The sequence below is a fragment of the Falco rusticolus genome, chromosome 5 (genome assembly GCF_015220075.1).
Source record: "Falco rusticolus isolate bFalRus1 chromosome 5, bFalRus1.pri, whole genome shotgun sequence".
Lineage (NCBI taxonomy): Eukaryota > Metazoa > Chordata > Aves > Falconiformes > Falconidae > Falco > Falco rusticolus.
The window spans coordinates 82,843,970-82,868,780 of NC_051191.1; the positions used below are offsets into that span (position 1 = coordinate 82,843,970).

The 24,811-nt window shown below is 40.9% G+C and overlaps 1 protein-coding gene across 1 annotated transcript; it reads left to right on the plus strand.

Annotated features, from left to right (window-relative positions):
- Positions 1 to 1,990: 1,990 nt before the first annotated feature.
- Positions 1,991 to 24,561, plus strand: DYRK4 (dual specificity tyrosine phosphorylation regulated kinase 4; the record flags this gene model as incomplete). The annotated part of the gene is made up of 13 exons (XM_037389782.1): positions 1,991 to 2,083; positions 3,439 to 3,588; positions 8,553 to 8,688; positions 9,886 to 10,049; positions 10,416 to 10,552; positions 11,458 to 11,598; positions 13,560 to 13,698; positions 15,926 to 16,007; positions 17,764 to 17,936; positions 19,066 to 19,126; positions 19,684 to 19,813; positions 23,459 to 23,613; positions 24,070 to 24,561. Coding segments are annotated over 13 exons (1,797 nt in total), but the record flags the coding sequence as incomplete, so codon positions are not given.
- Between the last annotated feature and the right edge of the window lie 250 nt (positions 24,562 to 24,811).

The window sequence follows — 24,811 nt, forward strand, 5'->3', positions numbered from 1 at the left end:
ATTACTATGTCCTGCAAAGACAAGTCTTAGTACCTTTCCCTTCCCTACTGTTCTCCTGTGCCCCACGGATATCTGTGACCTTTCCTCTCAAACCGGACTCAATTAGCATAATAAGGCTAAACCCAGAGCAGCTGTTCTCAGCTTGTTCTGAATCTCAAGTTTACCCTTTAAGCTTGCAGAAGGACTTACTTGTCTGTGGGATTTTTCTCCCAACTTTTCAAATTAAAAGAAAGAAAAAATACCTGCCATGGACAGCAGCGGCACGGTTGTCCAAAGGGCAGTTTCTAGCTGGTCTGCCCAGCCTTAGTGGTGTCTTCCTGACGGACAGTGAGGCAGCTGAACCTGCATGTCAAAGGGCAGCATTTCCTTCACGTGATCAGGTAGATTTGTACATAGAGTTTTCCCTTTATATTCGTTTGGAAGTGTCTTCTAGAAGTCTCTAATCTAACCTCATCTCCAAGGATAGAGATCCCACAGCCTCTCTGAGCGCCTATTCCGTACTTATAGAGCAGGATGTGTAGAGCCATTGCACATGTATCTTCAGCTTGATCTGCACCTTTGTAGCAATGCTAGTGTGCCCTGGATATATCACAGTCGCTGTGTACGCGCGGATCAGTTTGTACACAAGCATCCCTCACCTGCTCTAACTCCTCTCTCTCTGTATGCGCAGTGTGTTGGCACAGATCCATCAGTCTCATCTGGGTTGCTCCTTCTTCTTTCAGGCTCAGACACTAAGAAGCCCTTCCAGCACAGCTAGGCTGCATCATGGCAGATGTTTTACACCAGCCAGTACAAAACACGTTAAGCATACCCCTCCAATATTTTTGTGTGGACTAACTGAAGTCTGTGACAAAGTTCTGTAACAGGTGATCCCCTGGCCCTGATACTGGCGCTGGATAAGCTAAAAGTCATTGCAAAGAGCAAAGACTTTACCATCAGCAGGTGCTCTGCCCGTTTAAGGCTGTGTGACAGGTACAGGCATGGAAGCCCTGGCTGCAGAACAGATAAGGAAGAACACCAAGCTGCTTCATTTAAGTATTTTTAATCTGCAGGTCGCATCCATAAAATAGTTTGCAAATTTGTTATTTTGAAACTCTAATTTAGAGTTCCGCACTCCAAGTTCCTCTGCTTCTAGAGAAAGTATTGATGTTCTACAACTTCAGAACTTCTATAGTGGAACTGATGGATCTACTTGGATAAAGTTGATTTTGTGACTATGAGTGGAATGATGTTGTGTCTCAGAGCCCAGGGACAAGGGAGCACTTTTGACCAAACTCAGTGGGCTTCCTTGCACCCTATAGAGCTGAGCTCCAAGCTGCTTCAGCTCAGTATCTAATTATTGTAAAGATTTCTGCAATTCACTGCAGTCTGTTATCAGACAGAAATATACAGTGCTGCTGATCATGTTTACAAAAAAAATGTTGAAACCACCAGCAAAATCTTAAAAATTACAAGCTACTTAGCACTTTCCCCATGTTTCTTTTTTTTGTATTTGTTGCTAATATTCTCTGACCATCAGAACCAATGTATTTTTTTCTATATCACAGTAAATTTAAACATTGACTTATGTTTTTATAAAACCTGTACCACAAGCTGAATCAGTTTAATGCTGCTGTTAACAATGGATGGGCTCACAATGTACCTTGTGAGGCAGTTTAAAGCTGTCCTTCCAAGCAGACTCACACTATCAGCTTTCAAGCACATATTTAGGGATGGCAAAGCCCCCCCTTCCCCTCTGCTGACCACATGGGCATAGCACGCACGCTGAGAGGCATAATAGGCAAAGCAAGCTGTCTCTGCACCTGCCCACAAAACAGCTGTTCGACAGGGAGAGGAATTGCTAGAGCGTAGCGCATTTTCAGCAGCTTTTGTGGTTCTCTCTCACACACTGTATTGGCACAGACATTACCACAAAGGAAAGAAACTCAGAAGCCGTACAGAGATTTCAGGGTTTTTTTTCCGGAATAATTTTTATTAAACCATCATTTCATGTTTGCAGTCTTCCCATGTGGATGCCTTTTCTCAGTCTCAACTAACTGTTCAAGAAAGAGATCATCTGGGATCTAACAGAGTCTTCCATCAGGTATGTGACTCTTAGCTGACTTTAAAAATATGTGAATTCTTGTTTTCTGTGAGACTCCTTATAATAAATTAATCTGAGCAGAGGGAAATCCTTTATTCCCTGCCCTCCTCCATTTCCCCTGTAGCTGTATGACTGTCCCAAGTGCCTTTATTTTGTTTTTGCTCACTGTTCAGTAGCATTTCAGGCATTTCTTCTGCCTAGCCACTTCTGTTTGTTAAAGCTTTCATGAAAAGTCCACTGGAATCTCAGTTCTAAGGTTTTTGAGACTTTTTCATAGTATTGGAAAACAGAACTTATTCATTCAAGTTGCTTGGATTGAGAGTTTTGTTTCTTTGCTTTCTGAGAAAATATCAAACCTCTCCTTTGTTGTCAAAAGCTTTACAAATATGTTTCTATCCTTCCCTCATGACAAAAATTTCACAGTCTTATATAGGTTATAGCCTTAACTCTGGACCTTGTTCTGCATGTCATAGTGCACAGTTGATCTATTTCAGATCTATTTCACATCATTTTTTTATTATTTGCCAAAGAAATAGTTTACCTCGAGAATGTTCTTTGCTGCTGAGAGTGTGATTTCTCTCACTTTAGATACCCAAGAATGTTAGAGGTCCTAACATTCACGAAACTACATCCTTAAATGGCTAACTTTAAAGAATGAGTGCTATAGGAATGTTTTGCAGGTAACAAATGGAAGAAGCCTGAAGGATGGACTAATAATCCTGGAGTTTTCAAATGAGTATAAGCATGTATTTTTCAGCAACATTTGCAGAGAGCTTGCCTTTTCCTCATAACAAGGAGTGCAACAAAGGGGCCTTGTCGAGGTGAACTCCATGGAAGATGAGGGGGAAGGAAATATTGAGAAACGAGTGCAGGGAAGACCCTCCCAGTGTCTCCACCCCCGGTGCCTGGCAGCAGTCCAGTCCCAATTTCTCTACTACCACTGGGAGCATTTAATGATGTTGCCTGCCATTTACAATTCATGCCTGCTTATTACCCTGCACATGCTTAATTTTCCCCACTCAGGGGAGCGCTGCTGCCTGGAACAGCTGTCAGGTTTCCAAGCCTAACCATCTTTTCCAGCTGAAGCAGTCACTGCCTTGATGCTGGATGGAGGTGTTCTTGTGGGGAAACTTTGCATGTCCTAAAATGTGCCAGGCTGCCCCATTGCCTGGACAAACTGCTGTCCGCTAGCACGCCTGGGAGCTGCCGGAGAGCATCTGCTCCTTTCCCCTTCGCCATTAGGTGTCAGAAGTGAACCATACACATTTCCAAGGTTTTAATTCTGGTTTTCTAAGGTATTACACAGAATTGCTGGCTAGGACGTTGTGTAACATTTACTTCTGCTTTCTATTTAGAAAGTCAGTCGTGGTGTTCTTTCCCTCCCACATCTGGAAGGTCAAGCAAAGCATGGTCTGGTTGCAGACACTGCAAACCCTCCCCCCCTTGAAAGCAGCCTGCCTCAGATAACAAATAAGAGCTTGCAGAATTTTGTCCCCTCTCTTCAGGTGAGTTATAAAGCTCTTGGACATCATGTGTTTGCCTGGTTAATCAGCTTCTCTCTTAAGTACTGCTAAGAGAGTGCCAGTGACAGTCACAAGCGTGTTTGTATGTGGGAAGAGAGAAAAAATTTAGTGTCAGCATTTGCATCAGTTTCCATTTTCAGCCATAGTTTAAAAGGAAAAAAAAAAGAACTGTCAACGGTCAAATAGATTACTTACCAGCGTGGCTGTGCATATCTTCAGGTATTTTAGTGAATTCCCAACATCACAGGAAGTTTTTGAAGTCATCTTCACTTTGGCATTCCTTCTCATTTTTTTTCACAAACCCTATGTCCATCCCCTGTCTGTACCCTTCTTCCTTTGCCGCTTCTCTCCCCAACAAATCAGGGACCTGCACTACTCACCACCACTACTCTAATCGCTCCCTTTTTCACCTCTCTTCTTCTTCAATGGAGTCTCTTTATTGAGAGATTTGAGAGGTTCTATAGGGCTCTCATATGAAGTCTTTTCAGATCTCTTGCACTGGAAGTCCCCACATAAAGCATTTTGAGAAGTCAAAAGTCTTCTCAAATATTTTGAAATTGGCAGCTTGCTACTACTACAAATTATTTCATTGGGTTGGGGGGGGTGTATATCATTGAGAAAAGCTACAAGATGCAAAATAGCACGAATGATAAAGTGGAATGGGCTAGTGTCTAAAATATATTAAATTTTCTTTAAATCTTAATCCTGTGGCCTTCATAAGTCAAACCTACACTCAGCTCCCATAGAAGCCAATGATTAACCTTTGCGTCTGAAAATGAACCATCCATCCGTTTTATCTTCTGTAAAAAGATTGGAGCCAAGCATTTTACAGAGTTTTTTTTTATTATTATTCTTTAAAGGCAATTTATAGACTTATATAAGCAACTGTGTAAACACCAATAAGAAAGCCTTTTGCTTGGCTTAGAAATGCCAGGGGACAATAAACATTTCAATCTAGAAAGCATGATTATGTTCTGTATGTTTTAGAGACCTTCTTTGTTTACCCTTCCTTAGAAATACAGCATTACTGAACGAGGGGGTGCCTATTGGAATGGGCAGAGTGGAGCTCTCGCGCTGGGGCTCAGCAGGGTAACAGTAGGACTGACTGTGTCAGCACAGACCCGTCCTTGAGCTGTTCAGATGGTGCCCCTCATGCCTGGTTACCCTGCTTTTGTAGCACTTAATAATGCAAAAAAAGTAGCAAGTTTAGAGGCAAGTATGGGAAGATGATTTCATTTTAAAACAAACCCGTTTTCATGTATTCTTAACCCCAAATTCACAAGCCCCAAGATACATGTATCCAAGTGGTACCAGCCAGGACTTCTTGCGAGGACATGGCGGACTAGGACTGCCCACTGATCCATCTGTATCATATCACCTGGGTTGTTCTTGCCAACAATTGTTCTAACTGTGTGCTGCTTACTGAATATGGCTTTTGTACCCTTCTGACACTAAGAGAAACTCATCTTTTATGTCTCCATCCTATCCCACTTCTCTGAATCATCAGGAATTTCTCAAGGGATGAGATATAAATAAATTAAGGAATAATTTAGCTTGGAAGGGACCTTTGGAAGACACCTAGCCCAACCTCCCACTACAAGGAGAGCAAACTTGGAGAAGGCTGCTGAAGGCCTTGTCCACCTGGGTTCTGAATGTCTCAAAGGTTGGAGAACCCACGGCTTTTCAGGGCAGCCTGCTGCAATATTGAACCACTCTTAGGGTAAAAAATGCTTCTTCTAATACCTTAACATTTCCAATGTTGCAACTTGTATGCATTGGGAACGTACCCATCTTGTCCTAGACCCACACACCTCTGAGAAGAGTCTGGCTTTGCTTTCTCTACACTATTCTGTCAAGTAACTAGACAGCCGTAGGGTCAGCCCTGAAGCTTCCTCTTCTGCAGGCTGAACAAATGCATTTCATGCAGCCTCTCCTTGTACATCACGTGTCTCAGGCTCCTGACCAAGCCCAGACCTCTCCCCTGAATTCACTCCAGTCAGTCAATGTCTTCCTTGTACTGGCCAACCCCAGACTAGACACAGTATTCCCAGCATGGTCTCACAAATGCTGAATAGAGTGGGAGATCACTCCTCCCACCCTGCCGGCTGTCCTCATGCTGATACAACCCGGAATGCGTTTGGCCTTTTTTGCTACAAGGGCACTCTGCGACCTCGTGTTCAGGTTGTTGTCAGGCCCTTCCCTGCAAAGCTGTGTCCTTTGAGTTGTCCCTCAGCACATCCTGTTGCATGGGTATATTCTGTGCCAGGTGCAGGACTTAGCCTTTCTTTTCATTCAGCTTTAGAAGATACCCATACCCCATTTTTTCCAGCCTGCTGACATCCCTTTGGACAGCAGCCCTGATGTGGTCTGCGGATTTGAGAGAGCGAACACACCGATTGTCCACATAAAGACATTAAACTGTACTGGCCCTCGTATTGATCCCTGAGGGATGTCGCTAGTAATCGATTACCACTGATCACAGTCCTTGGAACCTGACCACCCAGCCGATTTTCCACTTGCATTATGATCCATTTATCCAGTTCATATCTCTCTCTGGACTTCAAGCATACAGTGGGAGACAGCATCACAAGCCCTGCTGAAATCTAAGTATACAATGTCCACTGCTTTTCTCTCACTGGCCAAGCCCCTCACTTCATCAGAGAGAGCAATCATGTTGTTCAGACACCATTTGCTCACAGCTTACATTGGCAAATCCAATCCCTAGTGGCTGTTCCAAATCAAATTCTTGTCTTTCATTTGCTTGGAAATGGTTTCCAAGAAGAATTGTTCCATAGTCCTCCCAGGGACTGAGGTAAGGAGGACCAGCCTGTGGTTCCATGAAGCCTTTTTCTTGCCCTTTTTGAAGTCAGGTGTGATGTTTGCCTTTTTCAAATGGTCAGGAACTGCTCCTGATTGCCATTCAAAGATGATAGAGACCTGCTTTGCAATGCCATTGGCCAGGTTCTTCAACACCCTCAGGCGCATCCCATCTGGTCCTGCAGACTTAGGTATGTCCAGCAGCTTATGTGGTCTCTATCTCCCTGTGCCGCAGGTAATGCTTCTTTACGCAAATGCTACTTCTAGACTCAGGGACTTGGCAGGCTTGAGGGCAAAATTTATAACTGAAAAGCATTGAGTACCTTGGTATTTTCCAAATCCTTGGTTACTAGGTCTCAACTTCCACTGGGAAGTGGGTCCACATTTCCCTCAGCCTTCCTTTTTTGCTGGTGATCTACTTACAGAAACTGTTCTTATTGACATCCCTTGCTAGCTGCAATTCCAGCTGAGCTTTGGCTTTACCAAACATACCTGCATGTTCAGCTAGTGTTTCTTGCATGTAGCCCAGATAACCCATCCCTGTTCTACCTTTTTTGGGCTCCTTACTGTGTTTGTGCCTGGTCAGAAGTTCTCTTTTCATCCGTGCTGGCCTTCAGCAATATTTGCTCAACTTCCTGCATGTTAGAATGGACTATTTTTGTGCTTTAAGAAGACTGACTTTGAAGAGCAATGAACTCTCCTGATTTCCTTTGCCCTCCATGTCTTCCATGGGTTTATGACAAAAAGATCCCTGAACAAGCCAAAAGGTGCTTTCCTTGAGACCAGGGCTTGTAATTCTGCTTGTTTTATTCACCTGTCTGAGGGCTTTGAACTCCACAATCACATGGTCACTGCAGCCAGAGTTGTCCTTTCCTTGACCTTCACATCCTCAACCATTTGTTCCTTGTGTGTGAGTAATGGGTCCAGCAGTGCATCTCACATCACCTGCATTAAGAACACAGTCCAGAAATCTCCTAGGATGTTTTTGCCACTCCAGCAGATAGTGGTGACTGAATTGCCCCATGAGTATCAGAGCCTTTAGGTTATGATGACTCTTCCCTGCTGTACCTAATTAAAACCCCTCTTCACTAGGTTAGCAAAGCTCTTTGCAACACTCTTGCCCTACTTCATCACAGAGTTTCTGCGCACCAGTTCATCTTCCTCATCCTATGTTCATAGAAGCCACAGCCATCTGTAGCTTCAGCCAAGTATTGATCTACTGGGTGCATCATCTCCAGCTGAGTCTTTTCCCCTCAATGAAGGGACTGAGGAGAACATGGCTTGGGCCTCCACATCCTACATCCTTATCCCAGAGCACACCATCTTCTGTCTCCTTAGCTGATGCTCTTTGATCTCCAGTGCTCCATCATCTCTTCATGGCTTGATTCTGTAGTCTGTCGTCTGATTTCCCATTCTAGGAGCCCTGAAAACCTGCATGTGCTGGGTTCTTGATCACCTGCTGATATAGATGACATCTGTGTAACATTTTGTCTGCAATTGCTTCCTTATAGTGCTTCCACACCCACACAGGCCCATTCATTTCCCCTTTATACCAGTCTTGATGTTTCTGTTCCGAATGCGTATGTGTGCAGACCCAGGCTGGTATCCCTGCAGTTCCATGGACTGCAGAAGCAATCTCAGGGATTCCAGCACAACTCCCCAGTGGATGTGCCCACACAGAAATCTGAGATGGGTAATTGCCTATTATGCTGTCTTTCCTGCCCTCCTGTAATAGTTAATGTGAGTTACTGCGATTAATCAAACCATGGCACTTTGTAGTATTTATAGAAAACAAAAGCCCATGTATTTAATGAAACTGGAAGATGAACTTCCTTCTTGTATTTAGAGATTTATCTTTCCATGATCCAATAGCCTCCAGTGCTATTGGCAGAATTTGTTCTTTGGGTAAGCAGGGCGTTCTAGTCCCCAGCCATGCTTGTTCTGTCTCAGCACAAAACAGACATAGATCACTCAACCAATCCAAAATAAGTATCTTGCAGCTTTGTCTTTGTGAATGTAGCATTTTACATATATTTTTGTGTGTATTTATATAATTGGACATCAGATGAATGTTCATGAAAATATCTGAAAATAAAATTTACTTTTTTTTTTTTTTTTTTGCTTGGCAGGAAAATGGAACTCAAGGCAATTTTTCCCAATTTAACCTTCCAGACAGTCTTCCTGAAAGTGATACCAGAGCCCAGAAAAAAACATCAAAACTGGAAAGCACCAGCATTAGTGTCAAACTGCCTATGACAGCTTCAGGTAGAATATAACAGAATATGCTAAAAAGACTGGAGTGACAGACTGCCTGCACAGATAAGGAATGTGTGCAGTCGTATACTCGCTGACCAGAGGTCCTGTGCTAAATGGTCACTGAAATATTTAACAAAAAATGTGAAGGAAAAACATACAAATGGACTCAGTGATTTCTAAAAATCCTACTCAGGGATGTACACAATAGGAGAGTGAATAGACTAACACATATATATAAATGAGAGAAGTATGCGTTATACAAGAGAATGTATATTCATCTAAGACTTACGACAGATCACATAGGTGACAGTAATATTCTATTACAGTGATAAAACACTTTTCCCACTTGCTTGTAGCTGTGTCACATTTTATCTATGTGGGCTAAATTGCATTTTGGGAGTTCTCAGATCTAGAAAGTTTCTGGCAGAGTTAATCTATTTTTAGAAGGAGTCTAGGAAAAAAAAAAAAAAAAGGGGGTGGCCTTTTGCTTTGAAAAAATTTAGCATCCCTGCATTAGTGGATGAAGATCTGCCACTGTTTAACAAAACACCCACACGCATGCCTATAGAGTACATTGATTTTTAATGCTACTGTCTGATTATTTATCTAGATTTCAGTGATGTAAGTGGAGGTGTTATGGTAGCAGAAATGTTTCTGTGGAGGAAGAATCAGAACTAGAACAGCAGATCTGGGCCCCATTTAATTCCTAACCTCATGCATGTGTACTTGACATTTTCTATCGGAAAAACAGATACTTGAAAGCTTTGGTTAACTAAAGCTTGCTGCCATTTTGTAAATCTGACAATCAAACCAATAAAATCATACACCTTTTTTAATGTAACCTATGAAGCTTGCTGAAGCAGATAGACAACAGATGGGATTTTCAAAAACATCTAGGTACACAACTTTGTACAGGATGAAATGATTTTTACCTAAGCTCTCTTAAAGGTCTTGCTGACAGATGATGAATTCTTTGTTGAACATAGTACTGTAAGTCAGAAAAGGAAAAAAGAAACATAAATTTGTGCAAAATGTCAGACTGCAGCACCATAGAAATGTTGGTTGGAAGGGATCTCTAACAGCTACTCAGCCTCCTGCTCAAAGCGGCATGCACTACTGTAAAATGTTCCACTGTAAAAGCAATTTGCCATCATGTTTCTGATATTTTATTGATTTTTGGTTTTATATTCTTGTTTTCTGATTTAGAAGCCTTGAAAAATTTTAGAAACCAATTAACAGTCTATGAGCAAAAAGAAATTTTCAATTATACAGAGCTATGGTTTCTTGGGCTGGAAGCTAAAAAGATTGAAGGTTTGCCCGAAACCCAGAATAATAATTGTTACGATGATGAGCATGGTTCCTACTTAAAGGTAAGTGGAAAAGCTATGGTATTAATTTTCAGCTCAATAAATTTGTAGTGACTGTCTGCCAACTCTTAAGTTATATATTTGAGATAAATGTTGTTTCTAGAAGATAAATATTCAAATAGCGAAAATATCAGTACCAATCACTTTAAAGCTCAGAAGGGAATCCTAAAGAGAGACCTGTTTGCATCTCATTCAGGATTGATGCAAGGTAGATGGATTAATGAAGCATGTCACCCTTGTTTAATGTAGACTGCACTTGCTACCAGTCCAGCATCTTTCATAGCCAGCAAAGTCACACGCACATGAACTACTTTAAAGCCTGATCTTTTGCATATTATTTGAACCTGAACAGTTTGTTTTCTTTTGAAGGTTTTACATGACCATATTGCATACCGATATGAAGTGTTGGAGGTCATTGGGAAAGGGTCGTTTGGGCAGGTGGCTAAATGCTTGGATCATAAAACCAATGAATTAGTGGCACTGAAAATAATAAGGAATAAGAAAAGGTGAGACATCTGTTGACTTTAAACCAGTACAATCAGCTCTTTGTTATGTAGGCAGGGATAAGGTGAACAAAGCAAAATCAAGCCTGCTGAGCGTCATTAAACACAGTGAGAAGAGAGTGAGGAAAGGTGATGTCAGGGACTCAGAATTGGCCTGAACCCAGTGGAGGCTCAGTCTCTGAAAGCAGGCACAGTTTTTCCAGACTTACAAGGAGGTCTCTGTATCTGTGACACAGTTAATACACAACCCAGGTAACCAGCCCTGCCTGACTGAGAGCTGGGAGCATACATTCCTGCCTAAGACTCCAAAACCACAGGAATATGCTGGAAGGTTCCAGCTGCTCGTTTTAACATGAAAAATTCTACACTGTGGACCTAAGCAACCTCTTCTTGTTATGTGACTGGTTTACAATATTTTAGTTCATTTTAACTTGACCCAGAGTCAATGAAGCAGATGAGGATGCTGCTGTTGACTCCAGCAACAAAGCTTTAGCTGTTCAGTTTTCCCCCACAGTGAGCAATAAACATAAAGATGCTTTTCAAAACAGACTGTCTTGCTGTGGTAGGTGTGAAAGATGGCCTTGTTCAAATAAACAGAAGCATTCCTACAGATTTGGAAAGCACTAGGATTTTACTCTGGATGTTCATTTGAAACTTTTTCATTAAAACATTTTTTTAGACAAGTCAAAATAACTACTCTTAGAGTGTTATGTAAGGCCAGTATATTTAGACTAGGAAACAACCGTAATGAATCAAAGTTACAATAGTTAACAGCGGTGAATGATAAATTTTTAATCATCGTCCCACATGTTGAGTTTACAGTAAGAATATGATGTTTGTAGCATTTGTAATTCTACAAACGCTAGACTGAGTTAATGTTATCATTCCCGTGTCACGTGACATTTCAGATTTCACAGCCAGGCTTTGGTAGAAGTGAAGATCCTTGATGCTCTCCTGAAGAAGGACAAAGATGATACTCACAATATCATCCACATGAAGGAATACTTCTACTTTCGCAATCACTTCTGTATTGCCTTTGAACTGCTGGGGTAAAGTATATTTTCCTTTACAAAAATCTTAAGGAGCATTGTAGATCTTGTGCTTTACAAGCTTTAATTTTTATTTCTTCAGGAGAAATTGCAGCTTTTAATGTTACAAGAAAGGAATGCTGTCTTAAGTACAGACTGCATAGATGATTTTTTGATCATCAAAGGTGAACAGAAAAAGGCCCCGTTCAGACTTCACACACAGTGACATGATCTGTCCCTTATTTTCTGTGCTGTGTATTGAAGTCTTCTTCCCTGAAAGACCTATTGGGAAAAGAGTAAAACAATGAATTCAGGACTGATAAACTTCAGGGTATATAAATAAGAATAATACTGAATATTTAGAAAATGTAGTTTCTTCTTGCTTTCTATGAAACTGAGCTGCAGGGTACATCTTAGGAGGAATTTTGGAGAATTTTAGAGAAGTCAGTTGATTGTATTCGCCAGCCTCCTTGTAATCAGAGCATCATGTTGGAATTATGAAAGTTACCCACAGTTCCCTGTCCCTTAAAGTAAAGCCCCCATCGCTGCAGGTGTTACAGCCCTTGCTGAGGCTTCATCATTGTATGGAAGGTTTAATTTCAAAGAGAACTTAATTAATTGTGTGGCTGCACGTGAGTCTGCCACTCACAGACACACAGGGGTAAGAGCTGACTCCTCCTCTCCAGAGAAGACACAGACCAGTCTTTTCAGAAAGCTGCTACAGAAGCTCCTAGGAAAATGTTCACAGGATAGCCACTACGGTCAGCTCTTTGCAGAAGAGCTGAAGACTGGTTGTCATATAAAGACATTTGTCTGGTTAAATTTTTATTCCTTCTAAAATACAGTGAAAACCCCTTAATTTGTGAACTTTCTTCTCCATCAATTGTGGTAAATTCATTTAGTTCTGAAGGAATGCTCCTTGCCAGCACCAGTGGTTGCACAGTTGTTTATGTCCTTGCAGACGCATGTGGTCCTGCTGAGGACAACTCTTGAGACCATATTGGTGAGGACATGCTTCTGCATCCCATCCATGCCACCATCCCTGAAGCCATTTCCCCCTCCGAAGGATGACCCACATTAAGCTCTCAGTACTTGTTGGGGTGCAGCTCAGGCTGGGGGCTCCCTGGGACTATAAGGGCTCCCTCCACTCCATCAGGGCAGGGCCTGGCAGCCGGGAGCAGGCAGCCAGGGGCACTGGGCAGCCCCAGCCCTGGGATGGGCCATGGCTGGGCGAGGACGTGGCCTTTGGGGGGGCCTGGTGTGGTGGGGGCCATGGCAGGGCTGCAAGGGGCTGGAGACCAGCCATGGTGCTGCTTCAGTAGGGGCTGATGGCCCCAGGGGGCTGACATGGGATGCTGGGCTGTGGTCAGGTGGGGGGACCCCAGGCTACTGGGCAGTGCCACTGGGGCTGCTGGTCCCTGGGGTCTCAGGGCAGCATATGCATGTTGCCAACCATGCCCGTCAGAAGTCAGCAACACCGTTTAATGCCCTACTGCAAGGAGCTAAGATATGACAGTGACATAAAACCTAACAAGACATGGCAGTATTTATCTAGAAAGATTTACTCCTGATAAAGACTCTTTAGATGAAAAGGATTTAGACAAGGTGCCAAAGCAAAGACAAATGAGAGCAAAAGGAGACTGAAGAAAATTTGTTTCTCTCGGTTCCTGAACAATCACTGTTTCTGGTGAAAATCAGCACAGCTGTGTAACATAGCTCTGAGTTTAGCAAGGAAGCAAGCAAGTCCACTGACATTATGTCTTTAGATCTGGAGTCTCAGGGAGATGTTTGTGGGTGTTACGTGCAGAACAGCATTCTCAAGGAGGAAAAGAGCCAAGTCTTTTTCTTCTACACAAGTCCTCCCTCATGTAGGAAGACAGGCTAAACACTCTAATGCACTGTAAACTAATCATGCCTTTAAAAAGAAGTTCCCTAATCTCTTTTCTGCTTTCTGTCTTCTTCCACTCCCACAACCCTTGCAGAATAAATTTATATGAGTTGATCAAAAAGAACAATTTTCAAGGTTTCAGTCTGTCTTTAATTCGACACTTCACTCAGTGTGTGCTGAGATGTTTACAAGTGCTCTATGAGGAAAGAATCATTCACTGTGATCTGAAGCCTGTAAGTACAGTCATTTCATAACCTGTTATTCTGTACAGAAAAAAATAACTTAATCTTATTTTTTATTGATCAAGAGGAACTCTTAGAAGAATCCTTAAGACCCAGTAGGGTATTTGTGCAGAAGCTATACTTTATTTCAGACTGTATTAGTACTAGATGAGTGATTATTTGCGTTGATTCAGTTCATTTACTGCAGTATTGTATGAGATTGATTGCCAAAATGTATGCAAACGTGAATCAAATTCAGGTGACTTTTTGCTTAAAGAAAGAAAGTACTTATGAAATCAAGTATTTCAATATGAGGGAGGACAAGGAATATTCACAAGACAGCCTGTTTCAGGTTATCCTGTTATATCCATTTCATTTCATATGCATAACTATAAAATTAAGTAGCCTAGTAAATGACAAAGCAATTCTACAGTACAATATTTAGGATTTTCACCTGTTTCTGGAGGAACATCTGTGATCTGGTTTGTGGTGCTATATCTGCTTAGTATTCATGCTAGGTGAAACATTTCCATTCTCCTTAAGCCCCAGTCTTAAATTTTTGTTATTTTCTGTGATTTATGAAGTACTTTAATTCTATTTTCATTTCAGGTGAACATTCATGTTGATTTCTTTTTCAAAACTGCAAAGGAACCAATAAAGAAATAAACAAATAAGATCTCAAGCAAAAATGCTAAGGGTGAAATTCTGTTTTCAGTTTGCTTCACGTATCTTCATTAAGAGTCACATACTGTCTGTACCCATTGTCTTGCCGACATCTTTGCCAAACCAATTTGCAGTGAGCAGTGAGGCTTGCAAGATAATCAAAATATCTTAATCAGAAACAACTAGCCCAACAGGAAGTCTGTTTCCAGGCAGCCACTGACAAGGAGTGAAGTTGGCAAGATCAGTGAGCATAGTCTGTATTTAAATAGAGTAACACGTTAGTGAATATTTAGTGAGTTAACTAAAAGCGAATTTTGTTCTAATTATACAATTGTACAGTTTCATGAGTTTAATTTATGTTGCCTGTTACTCCGTCTGCCTCCTATGATATTTCTCAATGTAAGGTAGAGTATGGAGACTGGGCAATCACTGCCCTCAGCACCTGGTTTTGCAGTTAATCTGCTCCCTTGCATTGTGAGACATTCAGTATTAGAGACACGGTGCTGCCACGAGCACGAACGGATAGCGAGCTGTGTGCTTCTTCCCGCAGCAGAACCAAGAGCTGGGCAGTGGAAATCAGTCCTTGCCGTGACTTTTACCAGTAGCAGCTTCTCCCTCCTGCCACACAAAGTATTTCCCCTTATGAGTCCACTAATTACCCAAAAGACCACTTTGGCTTTGGCATCAACCTGGGAACTGCTCTGTCCTTCCAAGCTTTGTCATATAATCACCTTAAAACTGGTTGATAGATTAGTTCTCATCTCTGCTAAGAAGTGGGAAGGCTGTATGATCAGAAAGGAAATCAAAGGAAATCCTTGATTTAGATAGATTTTTAATGAGGATAAAATTCAACTCTGCAGAAGAGAGCTAATAGGCTATGTTTACCCACCAGTGCAAATGTTGCTCTGAGCTAGTTGTGTAAGAATCACTTTTCAAGCTGGTTTTCAACTGGTGCGCAGTGCTGTACCCACCTGCACCCAGCTATAATCCGTAGGACCCTGCCATTTCTGTTCGTCACTGCCTTTGGATCTCTGCATCACACCGCTGTGAGGTGGAGAGATGTGAGCTTACAGAGAGCCTGGAGAAAGTCAAAAGCCCTGGAGGGAAGAACCGGGACATAAAGCTCGCTCATGGGGCAGGGGCTTTCTGTGGTTACAAAGGGATGGTTCTGGTTAATTCAGTGACCAGATGCAGTTTGCCTTTTATTAGATGGACAACAGTGGGTTTTGGGGAGGTCACTGCTGCCATGGCAAGCATCTTCACTGGCTGGTGCCTTGGTAGCATCACACACTGCTCTGTGCAGTGGCTTGGACTGTACGTGAGGGACTAGTGTCCCTGCCTAGCTAACCTCCAAACTGGGTACCTTTACAAATCTCCCCTCTGCTTTGGTTAATTGCACATTATTGGATGTCTACTGATGTTAGCAAATGCATACCCAAGGAAGCTGTAGTTTGAAGCTTTTATTATGCAAGTAAATGTAAACCCAATGTGTTATGCATTGCTTATTTTCCAAAGTATTCACTAACCTAATGTGGTGTTAAAACCTTTTTTCCTTGTGATTTCTTTTTCTCTTTAGGAGAACATATTATTATACCACAAAGGCCAAGGTTCAGTTAAAGTTATTGATTTTGGATCAAGCTGCTATGAACACCAAAGAGGTTTGCAGAAAAGTCAAGTTGATGTAATTTTCTTAATAAGCTTTCTTAATTTTAAATAATGTGGAAAAACTATTTCTTTGATTGAGATAATATAGTGACCGATGCATCTAATTAGAATCTTATTAACTTCTTCAGCCACTGATGGTGGAACAAATACTGGTAGGAGACAAGTAAACTGTTACCTTGCTTTTTCTTTGTCCCAAGCCTGATCAGCTCCTCTACTGTTGAAATCAGAACTGCATTTGCAAGAGTGGCTAGCTGAAATAGGCTCGTGAGGATAATCCGAATACTTCACTTAAGGAGTTTATCAGGTCCAGAGAGCCTTTCTCAGTTAAGAGAAAGGTGACTAAATTATAATAGGTACTTTTTAGATGAATACAACAGGGGGAATAGGAACTATGCTTTTAGTTCAGAAAGTCTAAGTTCAGGTTTTGGGGGTTTTTTTATTAAAGATTTAAGTAGAATGTGCAGGAGATAACAAGAATAGAATTTATAAAGCAGAAATTAATGTATATTCACCTAATGACAAATCTTAACATTAATAGCCATATTGTAGAGCAAGAACGACATCATCATTAGGAATGCAAAAATCATCTGTTAAAAAAGAGCAAACACAGCAACAACAAAAAAAAAAACAAGAAAGAAATTTGCACTGCATTTTATTAACTTAGAAAAACAAAACTAGCCTTAAGTGGCTCATATTTTTCCTATGAAAGATTGATATTTAAGCAGAGTCAAACCTATTCATCTATATTTTGGGATTCAGACCATTAGATTTACATCCCACTTTTGTAGGAGTGCATGATCTTTTTATTTTTGCCCGTGTTTTGGTAGAATGTGATCTGAGATGCAGCCTGAGATATTTGTGGAGGGTAACAAATTGAAACTCAAAACAACTGAAAGGAAAGATGGAGCATGACTGAGGAGAGACTGCCAGCTGAAAAAAAGAATTGGTACAACCCTCAAAGTAGAAAGCAAAAAGTCAGCTATTTATGTGTGACAAGGATGACAAAAAGCAGACAACAGTTATGCAATTGGTCAAATGCATAAGGGCACAGCGTGCCACCGTGGTACTCTCTAACTGCACAGATTTGGTGAAATCGCATATTGTGCAGCATTTATTCTTCAGGGCACTTTCCTTCCAGAAAGATATTGAATATGTGGGGATGTAAAGAAGTGCACAAATATAAACAAAGTGACCATCAGAGAGATAGGAATAAGAAAATAACAGAGCTTCCATGCTGTAATTGTAGTCAGTTGTCTGAATGAGAAGAGGTAAAAAAATTGGTCTATTCACTATGATAAGTCCCAATCTTGGAATGAGATCTTTTGCATTAATAGGGAAATCAGAAGGCAGTAGGAGATGTTCCCTAGGTGTCAGTGAAACCAGTATTTTCTACAGTGCAAGTCTGTGATAATGAAGAACTGTTGACTGATGCAAGGGGAAGATCTCCAAATAGGAAAATGAACATGGAATAAGCTGAATCACAGCATCAGTAGAATAATTTCCTTCAGTGGAACCTGTTGAAGAGCGATTTCCAAATAGAATAGTGGAAAGCATATCACCTATTTATTTTAGGATGGAGTTAGAAAATGTTTTCAGAGCCTATGTGAGCAATCCCTCAATGTCAGCTAATGGATAGAGTAGATAGATGATACCTGAACATGTATTTCACTTCTCTGTGAAATCTGGAATCCTGATTTCTGTCCCGATTATGATATTTTGCTTCTTGTCTGATTTTCTATTTGGATATAGTATACACCTATGTTCAGAGCCGGTTTTATCGCTCGCCTGAAGTGATTCTTGGTCACCCTTATGCTATGGCGGTTGATATGTGGAGCTTAGGCTGTATCATAGCTGAGCTTTACACAGGCTACCCGCTGTTTCCAGGAGAAAATGAAGTTGACCAACTTGCCTGCATCATGGAGGTAACTTTTGAGATTGTCTTTTGAATTACATACTCACTTGATAAACTACACAGCCAGAAACAAAGAGAAATCTCAAGAATAATTGGCTATGGACTGGCCTTTTATAGGGAGGTTTATTGCAGCCAAAGGGCTTTTTGAGAGGACGGGTTCTAATGCAAAACCGTTATTTCCATTTCATGTGCCAAACTGCTTTGTACACTCACTGTCTTTCTTCTGAAGGAAACATATTTTAACCTGGTCAGGATTTGTATGGAGAAGCTAGAACAGAAGAAACATATCTAAGGGAAAGGAAAAGCAATCCAAATTATAACAGGCTCATCTTCTCTTAGAAGTCAAATGTGTTTGTTAAATTGAACCTCTTAAGTCCAAACACCTGTGAGGGAGAGATTTTTGCTAATGTTTGAGTAGCCAGCTGTGGCTTTGTCTTGAAAGCAGATCTTGAAACCCTCAAAGGTTTGAGCCAAAACCCACTGGGTGACCTGCTCAAGTGCTGCTCTACTCTCCTGATGGAAAAGTTTTTCCTATTAGTCACCCTGCACTTCTCAAGCCCCTATTTGTGGTTATTGCCCCTTCTTATACTGTGCCCCTGCCAAGGAGTTTGGCTGTATCATCTTGGTAAATTTTTTTCAAAGAGTTTTAAGAACATACTGTGACATCTGCCTCAGATCACCTACCCAGCACAAATGTTACTGACCCATGAAAGCAAGTCACTTGGTTACTCCATACCAATCGCTAAGCTGCATCCTGACATTGACCTCAGCCCCAAGTTCTGATCCTTCTAGTGCCATGTCAATTTGTACAAGATTTTTCAGAGACAGCATCTCTCCATGTGGCCTCCTACAACTGTCATTAACAGAGACGCTTGTTCTTAGAGCCTTCTGTAACAGTGAAGATTCCAGTGTCATCCTTTATAAGATCGCATTTTCTGTGTGCAGACAACTGTAAGGAATCCCTGTCTTCCTCCCCCACTAAATGCCACAAGAAGAAATAGTTTGTACACATTTCACAGTAAATTAGGTCATTCAACTTCTTTTCAAATGGAGGGTGAAATACCACATCTCTCCTGATGGTTGCTATGTATGTTTATGAAATGAGGAGTAACTCCATGAATTAATTTTCTATGTTGAAGGTATTGGGTCTTCCACCACCTGATTTTATCCAGGCTGCATCAAGGAAGCGAACGTTCTTTGGTAACTGCTTCTGATTGTTTGTCCTTGCTGGATGCCTCCCTGCTAGTTAATCGCTAGTTAATAGCACTGGTAAAGAGCAGGGTCAGAGAATCTTAGCTGCTTCTTGACTAACAACATTTTCAGGAAGAGGTATTGAGGAGCAGCAAAAGGGTAACATGAGGTCTACAAATGAACCTGGTGCTGTGCTCTTTGTGTCTTGTGGGCCTCTCATAGCCGAGAAGATAGAGGAGGGATTGGGAAATCCATTCCACTCTTACTCCTTAAAATATTATTACTAAAAGAAATGCATTGGGCTTTGGGAAATAATTTACATTAAGTTCCTTCCTCTGTGTATAACTTAGGTTTGGAAATCACGCAAAATGAACAAAAAACCCCAGTGTAGGATGCAGTCTCTAGGATGTAACCGATATTGTTTGCCACAGTGCTGGCAGACTATCAATCCAAAAGGGCAAAACCCAGAATTAGTGGGATGGATATGGGTACTGGTTTTGCAACTCCTTAAATATTTGGTGAGGATTTTTAATGTAATTTTTTGGGCATGTCTTTATTTTTTTAAGATTCCAAAGGTTTTCCTAAATCCATAACTAACAGCAAGGGAAAAAAGAGATGCCCAGACTCGAAGGATCTAAGCACAGTGCTGAAAACCCATGATGCTGGTTTCTTGGACTTTCTGAAAGGATGTCTAATGTGAGTTCACAGTTTTGGCTGACATGCAGCTGGCTGGTTTTGACTTTGCTTTCATTCTCTTGTACCTTTAAAATCTTTGTATCTGTTGGGGTTTTGGGGTGGTGTGTTTTGTTGTTTGGGGGGTTTTTTTGTGTGTTTTTTCCACATGGTCGCATTTGAAGAACTATTATCATCATTATTCACAGCTTATTGCAGGAAGAAATTATTGCGCAGAAAGACTGTATGGGATTAGTCCAAGGTACAAAAGAAAACTGATATCATCATATCTAAAAGCAGATCTTCTGATGCTGGAGATTAGACTCTAAAAGCAATGTTTTTTACCCATTGAGGCCTTTGTATTAAATCCTTTCTGTTTTAACAGATAAAGGTTCATTCAGGTAACATAGATAATGGTAATGTACTGTCCCGAGGCAGCGCATATCTGGAGATTGAAGTTTGGTTTTGTACTTAAAGCTAAACTCCCACTCCAGTGGGAAGCAAGTCTTCCAATTCCCCTCCAGCAGGAGTTATATTTGGAGCTGACTTAGCTGGCTCGAATGCCTTGACTGTGTTTTCTGTGCTAGGCCTTGGATGTAGCAATCGGGTGATACGCTGTGGTATATGTATGAAAACAGTTCTGCTTCTTTGAATATCTGCTCACAAAGATCTTGCTCTCTGCGTGCATGTTCGCTTGGGTGAGATTAGACTCTTTTTAGTTCCAGTACACTCTACACCTCCCTCTTAGTAGAGGATGAAAAAGCAAAGTACATTCAGCCATGTCTCCACCCTGGAATCAGTGGTATTGTTTCTTTGGTTCTTCCTGACTATGGCAGTCAGTGTGGAGAATTAACACCGTTACAGGAGTGTTACCTTGTAGTTTGCATGCTGGTTTAAGCCCTTTTTCTCCTCATATATATATATATATATATATATATATATATATATATATATACACACATATATATATATCTCAAAATAAGTTACATTTATTTTCTATTGACAGCAATCACATTGCACATTTCAGGAATTATTTGATACGCTGTATTTTTCCATTCTCTTCGTTGGAACAGATCTTCACAAATCACTGGAGCTCAGGATATGAGAAGAGTCTAATATGTGTCAGATCCTGTGATTTCTAGGATAAACTGCTGACTTTACTCCAGTCAAGGACTTTGCTACTGAATATCTAGTATGACAAGTGGTCCACAGCTGTTTTCTTAAAGGAAATTGATGATTTGCCCATTTTTATAAACTGCTAAATGCAAATACCCTGTTAACAGTCTTCACACAAAGTAGCAATCCTACAGATTCTTTCTGCTGGGTTCCTTTTACCTAGTATCACAGAATAGTTTAGGTTGGATAGTTAAGTCATCTAGCCCACCCTCCCACTCAAAGCAGAGCAAACTTGGAGAAGGTCGCTCAGGACCTAACTCGGTCAGGTTCTGGGTATCTCCAAAGAGGGTGATCCACAGCCTCTTGTGGCAACCTGTTCCAAGAGCAAAGCACAGTCACAGTGAGAGTGTCAGTGGCAAAGTGTACTGGGAGGAGATGCAATTCAGTGTCACCAGTGTATCTTATCACAAAGTCAATGGGAGTTTTTAATAAATGAAGTGCTGAGGAAGAAGCAAACTATTTCATGGCTCAAACACGATCACGTGTCTTTTCCAAGGTGGGCAGGTTACCAAGAATTTTACAGGGTGGGACTCCATGGACCCTGCTGATACGAGGTGTCATTTTACTAATAGGTCTTTTTTCTTGGGAGGTGGTTACCAATGTCATTTTTCTCATCCATCAAACTAAACGACTGAGCATGCAGGAACAAACCTTTGTCTGGTTGCCTTAAATGCTGACCTCTTGTCTAGGTGCAGTAAGGCTTTCAGGGTCAGCTTGGATCCTAATTTGTACTGCGTAATGGCAGCAGAAGCTGGTCCTATAGCTTTTCCAGTCTTACCTGTATCTTATGCAAAGCTAACATTTTGTGTCTTCTTTGGCACTGACTGTAAGTTTCTTTCTAGAAGTTCAGTCGTACTTTTCTAAAGAAATCCATGCTAACTTGTGATTACATGAAAAAAAATCATCCCTCTCTGCTTCACAGGAAGGTTGCTTTACATGTTCTCTGTTTTCTAAATCTGTGTAAATCATTGATCCATTTTGGTTTGCTAGCTGAATCAGAACATTTAGAAAATAATTTCAGTGAAGAAAAAAAAACCTTGTAAAGATGTCATTTCAGGTTACACAGGAAAAAAATGTTATATGTTTATGGGATTGTTTAGATTTTCAAAGGAATGAAGTAAGGTTTGAAATGAAAACTCTTTTTGAGACAAAAAGAATTGAACCGGTTTGTCTTTTTCAGTTGCCACTCTGTGTCTGTCCAAAGCAGCCTGACACATTTGCCATGACTTCACAAATAGTTTTGATCGACTTGTATACACCTGTTTTGCAGATGAAAACATCACACCAAAAAAATAAATATCACTCGGCTCTTGTGATGACAAGAATCTGTTTGATTTCCTACGTTATTTCTGTACAGTTCTGGACAGCACTGAGATTAGACAGAACAAAACAGTCCGCAACTAATACAGAGATTAGTAACAGAAATCTTGGGATTGATATGAATGCAGTACGAATGGAAATGTGTGTGGGTTTGAGCACTGGAAGAAACAGCAGAACAGGGGTTGAAAGAATAGTATGTGCTGGTGACAAAAGACCTGTAAATGTGCTACCCCGTGTAAAACCAGGGGCCGTGTTGCCCGTGTCACAGCTGGGAAGCCTGCACCCTGGTGAGACCACAGCACAGGCCACCAGTGGAAAATCCCAAAGCTTACAGCAACTGCATGGCAACAGGGTTGCAGAATATCACACACGCTGTTCATTTTCCTGTTAGCCTGAAAGAAAAACAAACATAAATTCCAAAATACAAGGAAAAACAGGCCATGAGAAGCTACCTTGCTAACATTTATGGAGACTGAAGTCAGCAAGGTTCTGATCTGAAGGACCATGACCAAAGAGGACGTGGCTCTTAAAGGAGATAAAAATCTGCCTAAAGACTAGTACATCATCACCAATCAAAAAGAACTCCAGAGATGTGATGAGAAGTCAGTAACTGACAACCCTTGTCCTCTGTGTGACACACAAGTGGTGTTGGCTAGAGCAGTTGGTACTTGTGGGTGTGTGGGTGTGAGAACTGAGTGAATGAAACCTGTCAGAGGATAAAGTCAATGTAGGGATTTTGCAAAAAAAAATTGCCTTTCAGTTCCATAGTAAGATCTCATACAAGTTTTGTTACGCTAAGTCTTTACAGTTAAATTAGGGAAGACATATATTTTAATGAATTATCCTATGTGTCATTTATGTTCCCTTTCTTTGAGCTTGCACTGACAGAACGTAAAAACCTTGAAACAAATATTCAATAGGATCCCTACCCTAATAACATTGTCAACTGTGTATTAAAAATGGTTTGATGCTGCAGAGGGCAGTGCTGATGTAAATAAAAAGTTTTGAAGGATGGAGAAATCGACATAAGTTTTTTCCTTGTTTTCAGTTAAACTTTTGTTTCAAAAAGTGTCCTCATGACCTGACTTTGAGAAGACAATACTGAACCTTTTGGCTTACAGTAATTTTCTGTTAGAAATAGCTGAATAACTATTTGTCTACCATGGATTTAAGGTGGGAACCTGCCCTGCGCATGACTCCCGATGAGGCAATGAAGCATGCATGGATCCAGGAACCAAAAATATACAGAGCAAAACAGAAAACACAGACTTCAAGGAAGCTGAGTGATGGCTCCTTCTCTACACCAGAAAAGAAAAAAGACAATATTCGTAAGCGTGTGCTACCTGGAGAACTAAGTGCATTTGTATCAGTGTTTAGTATTTCTTTACTATAATCTGTCTGAAGTAAGGTGAGGTGATAGTACACAGTGTGCAAATAATGGGTGGTCACAGGAATGTGGTGGATAGAGCCACTATTTCTCTCTTCTGTAGAAATGCATTGCTTATGTTTTATAGCAGCTGCCAGCAAGAAGGCTGGCAGTACTAAAGATCCATATAGAAATATCTCTTCCCTACTGACAGCAAAATAGTTATGGCATCTGACACCACACCACAGTGCACTTCATTTTCAGAGCGAAAGAATGCATCAATAGTGGTTGTAAGATCCCAGAGAAAACTTTAACCTGGTGGGGGTTTTTTTGTGAATTTGTGACAATCTTGTGTTTATTTGCTGCTACGAGTCTGCAGTCTTACCCTATCATTTTATTTATTTATTTATTATTGCAGAAAATGTCTGGAACGATATGGCAGATGAAGTGACAAGTGGACTGGCTGAAAGACTGACTCCCACTGTGCCCTCCATGGGCACAACAGAAAATGATGTGCAGAACACAAGGAAACATGTTATTCCAGAGAAACATTTGGAAACCCAAATGGAAAAGCCTGTAAAAAATGAACAAGCAGAATACAGTAGTGAAACAGCTCTTCCAAAAAATTCTCTTTTTTTCCCACCGATTAAGTAATACACAGCACAAGTGATGATTGGGTTAGTTGCACACCTGGTATATTTTGTAGGTATTATTTGTACTCAGGAATATAAGCTGTATCTGTCTGTACATGGGACGTGCACATTGTAAGTATATTTAATGTTCATTTTACCATGAAATAGTCCAGGCCACCAAAACAGAATTTGAAAACCATTCTTTTTCCTCATCTACATCCTTGTGATCAGAGATCCTTCACAACCAGCAGCAATAAAATGGAGACTGTAGAGATGGAGAGTGGCTTATTCTTGATGTTATAATAGACATTTGAATTTTAGATTTTCTTGCATCTGAAAGAACAACTGCATTGAGTCCTTTCACTTACATCAGCATAAACCAGGAATAATTTGTGGATAGGATTACTGGATTTACTTCTGTATAACAAATAAGAGAAATCAAACCCAGCATCCTCACTTTCCTCCTTCTCTATCTCTCTCTTTTTTATAGTGAAGCACTAAATGGAAACTGTTGTCACACCTTCCTAG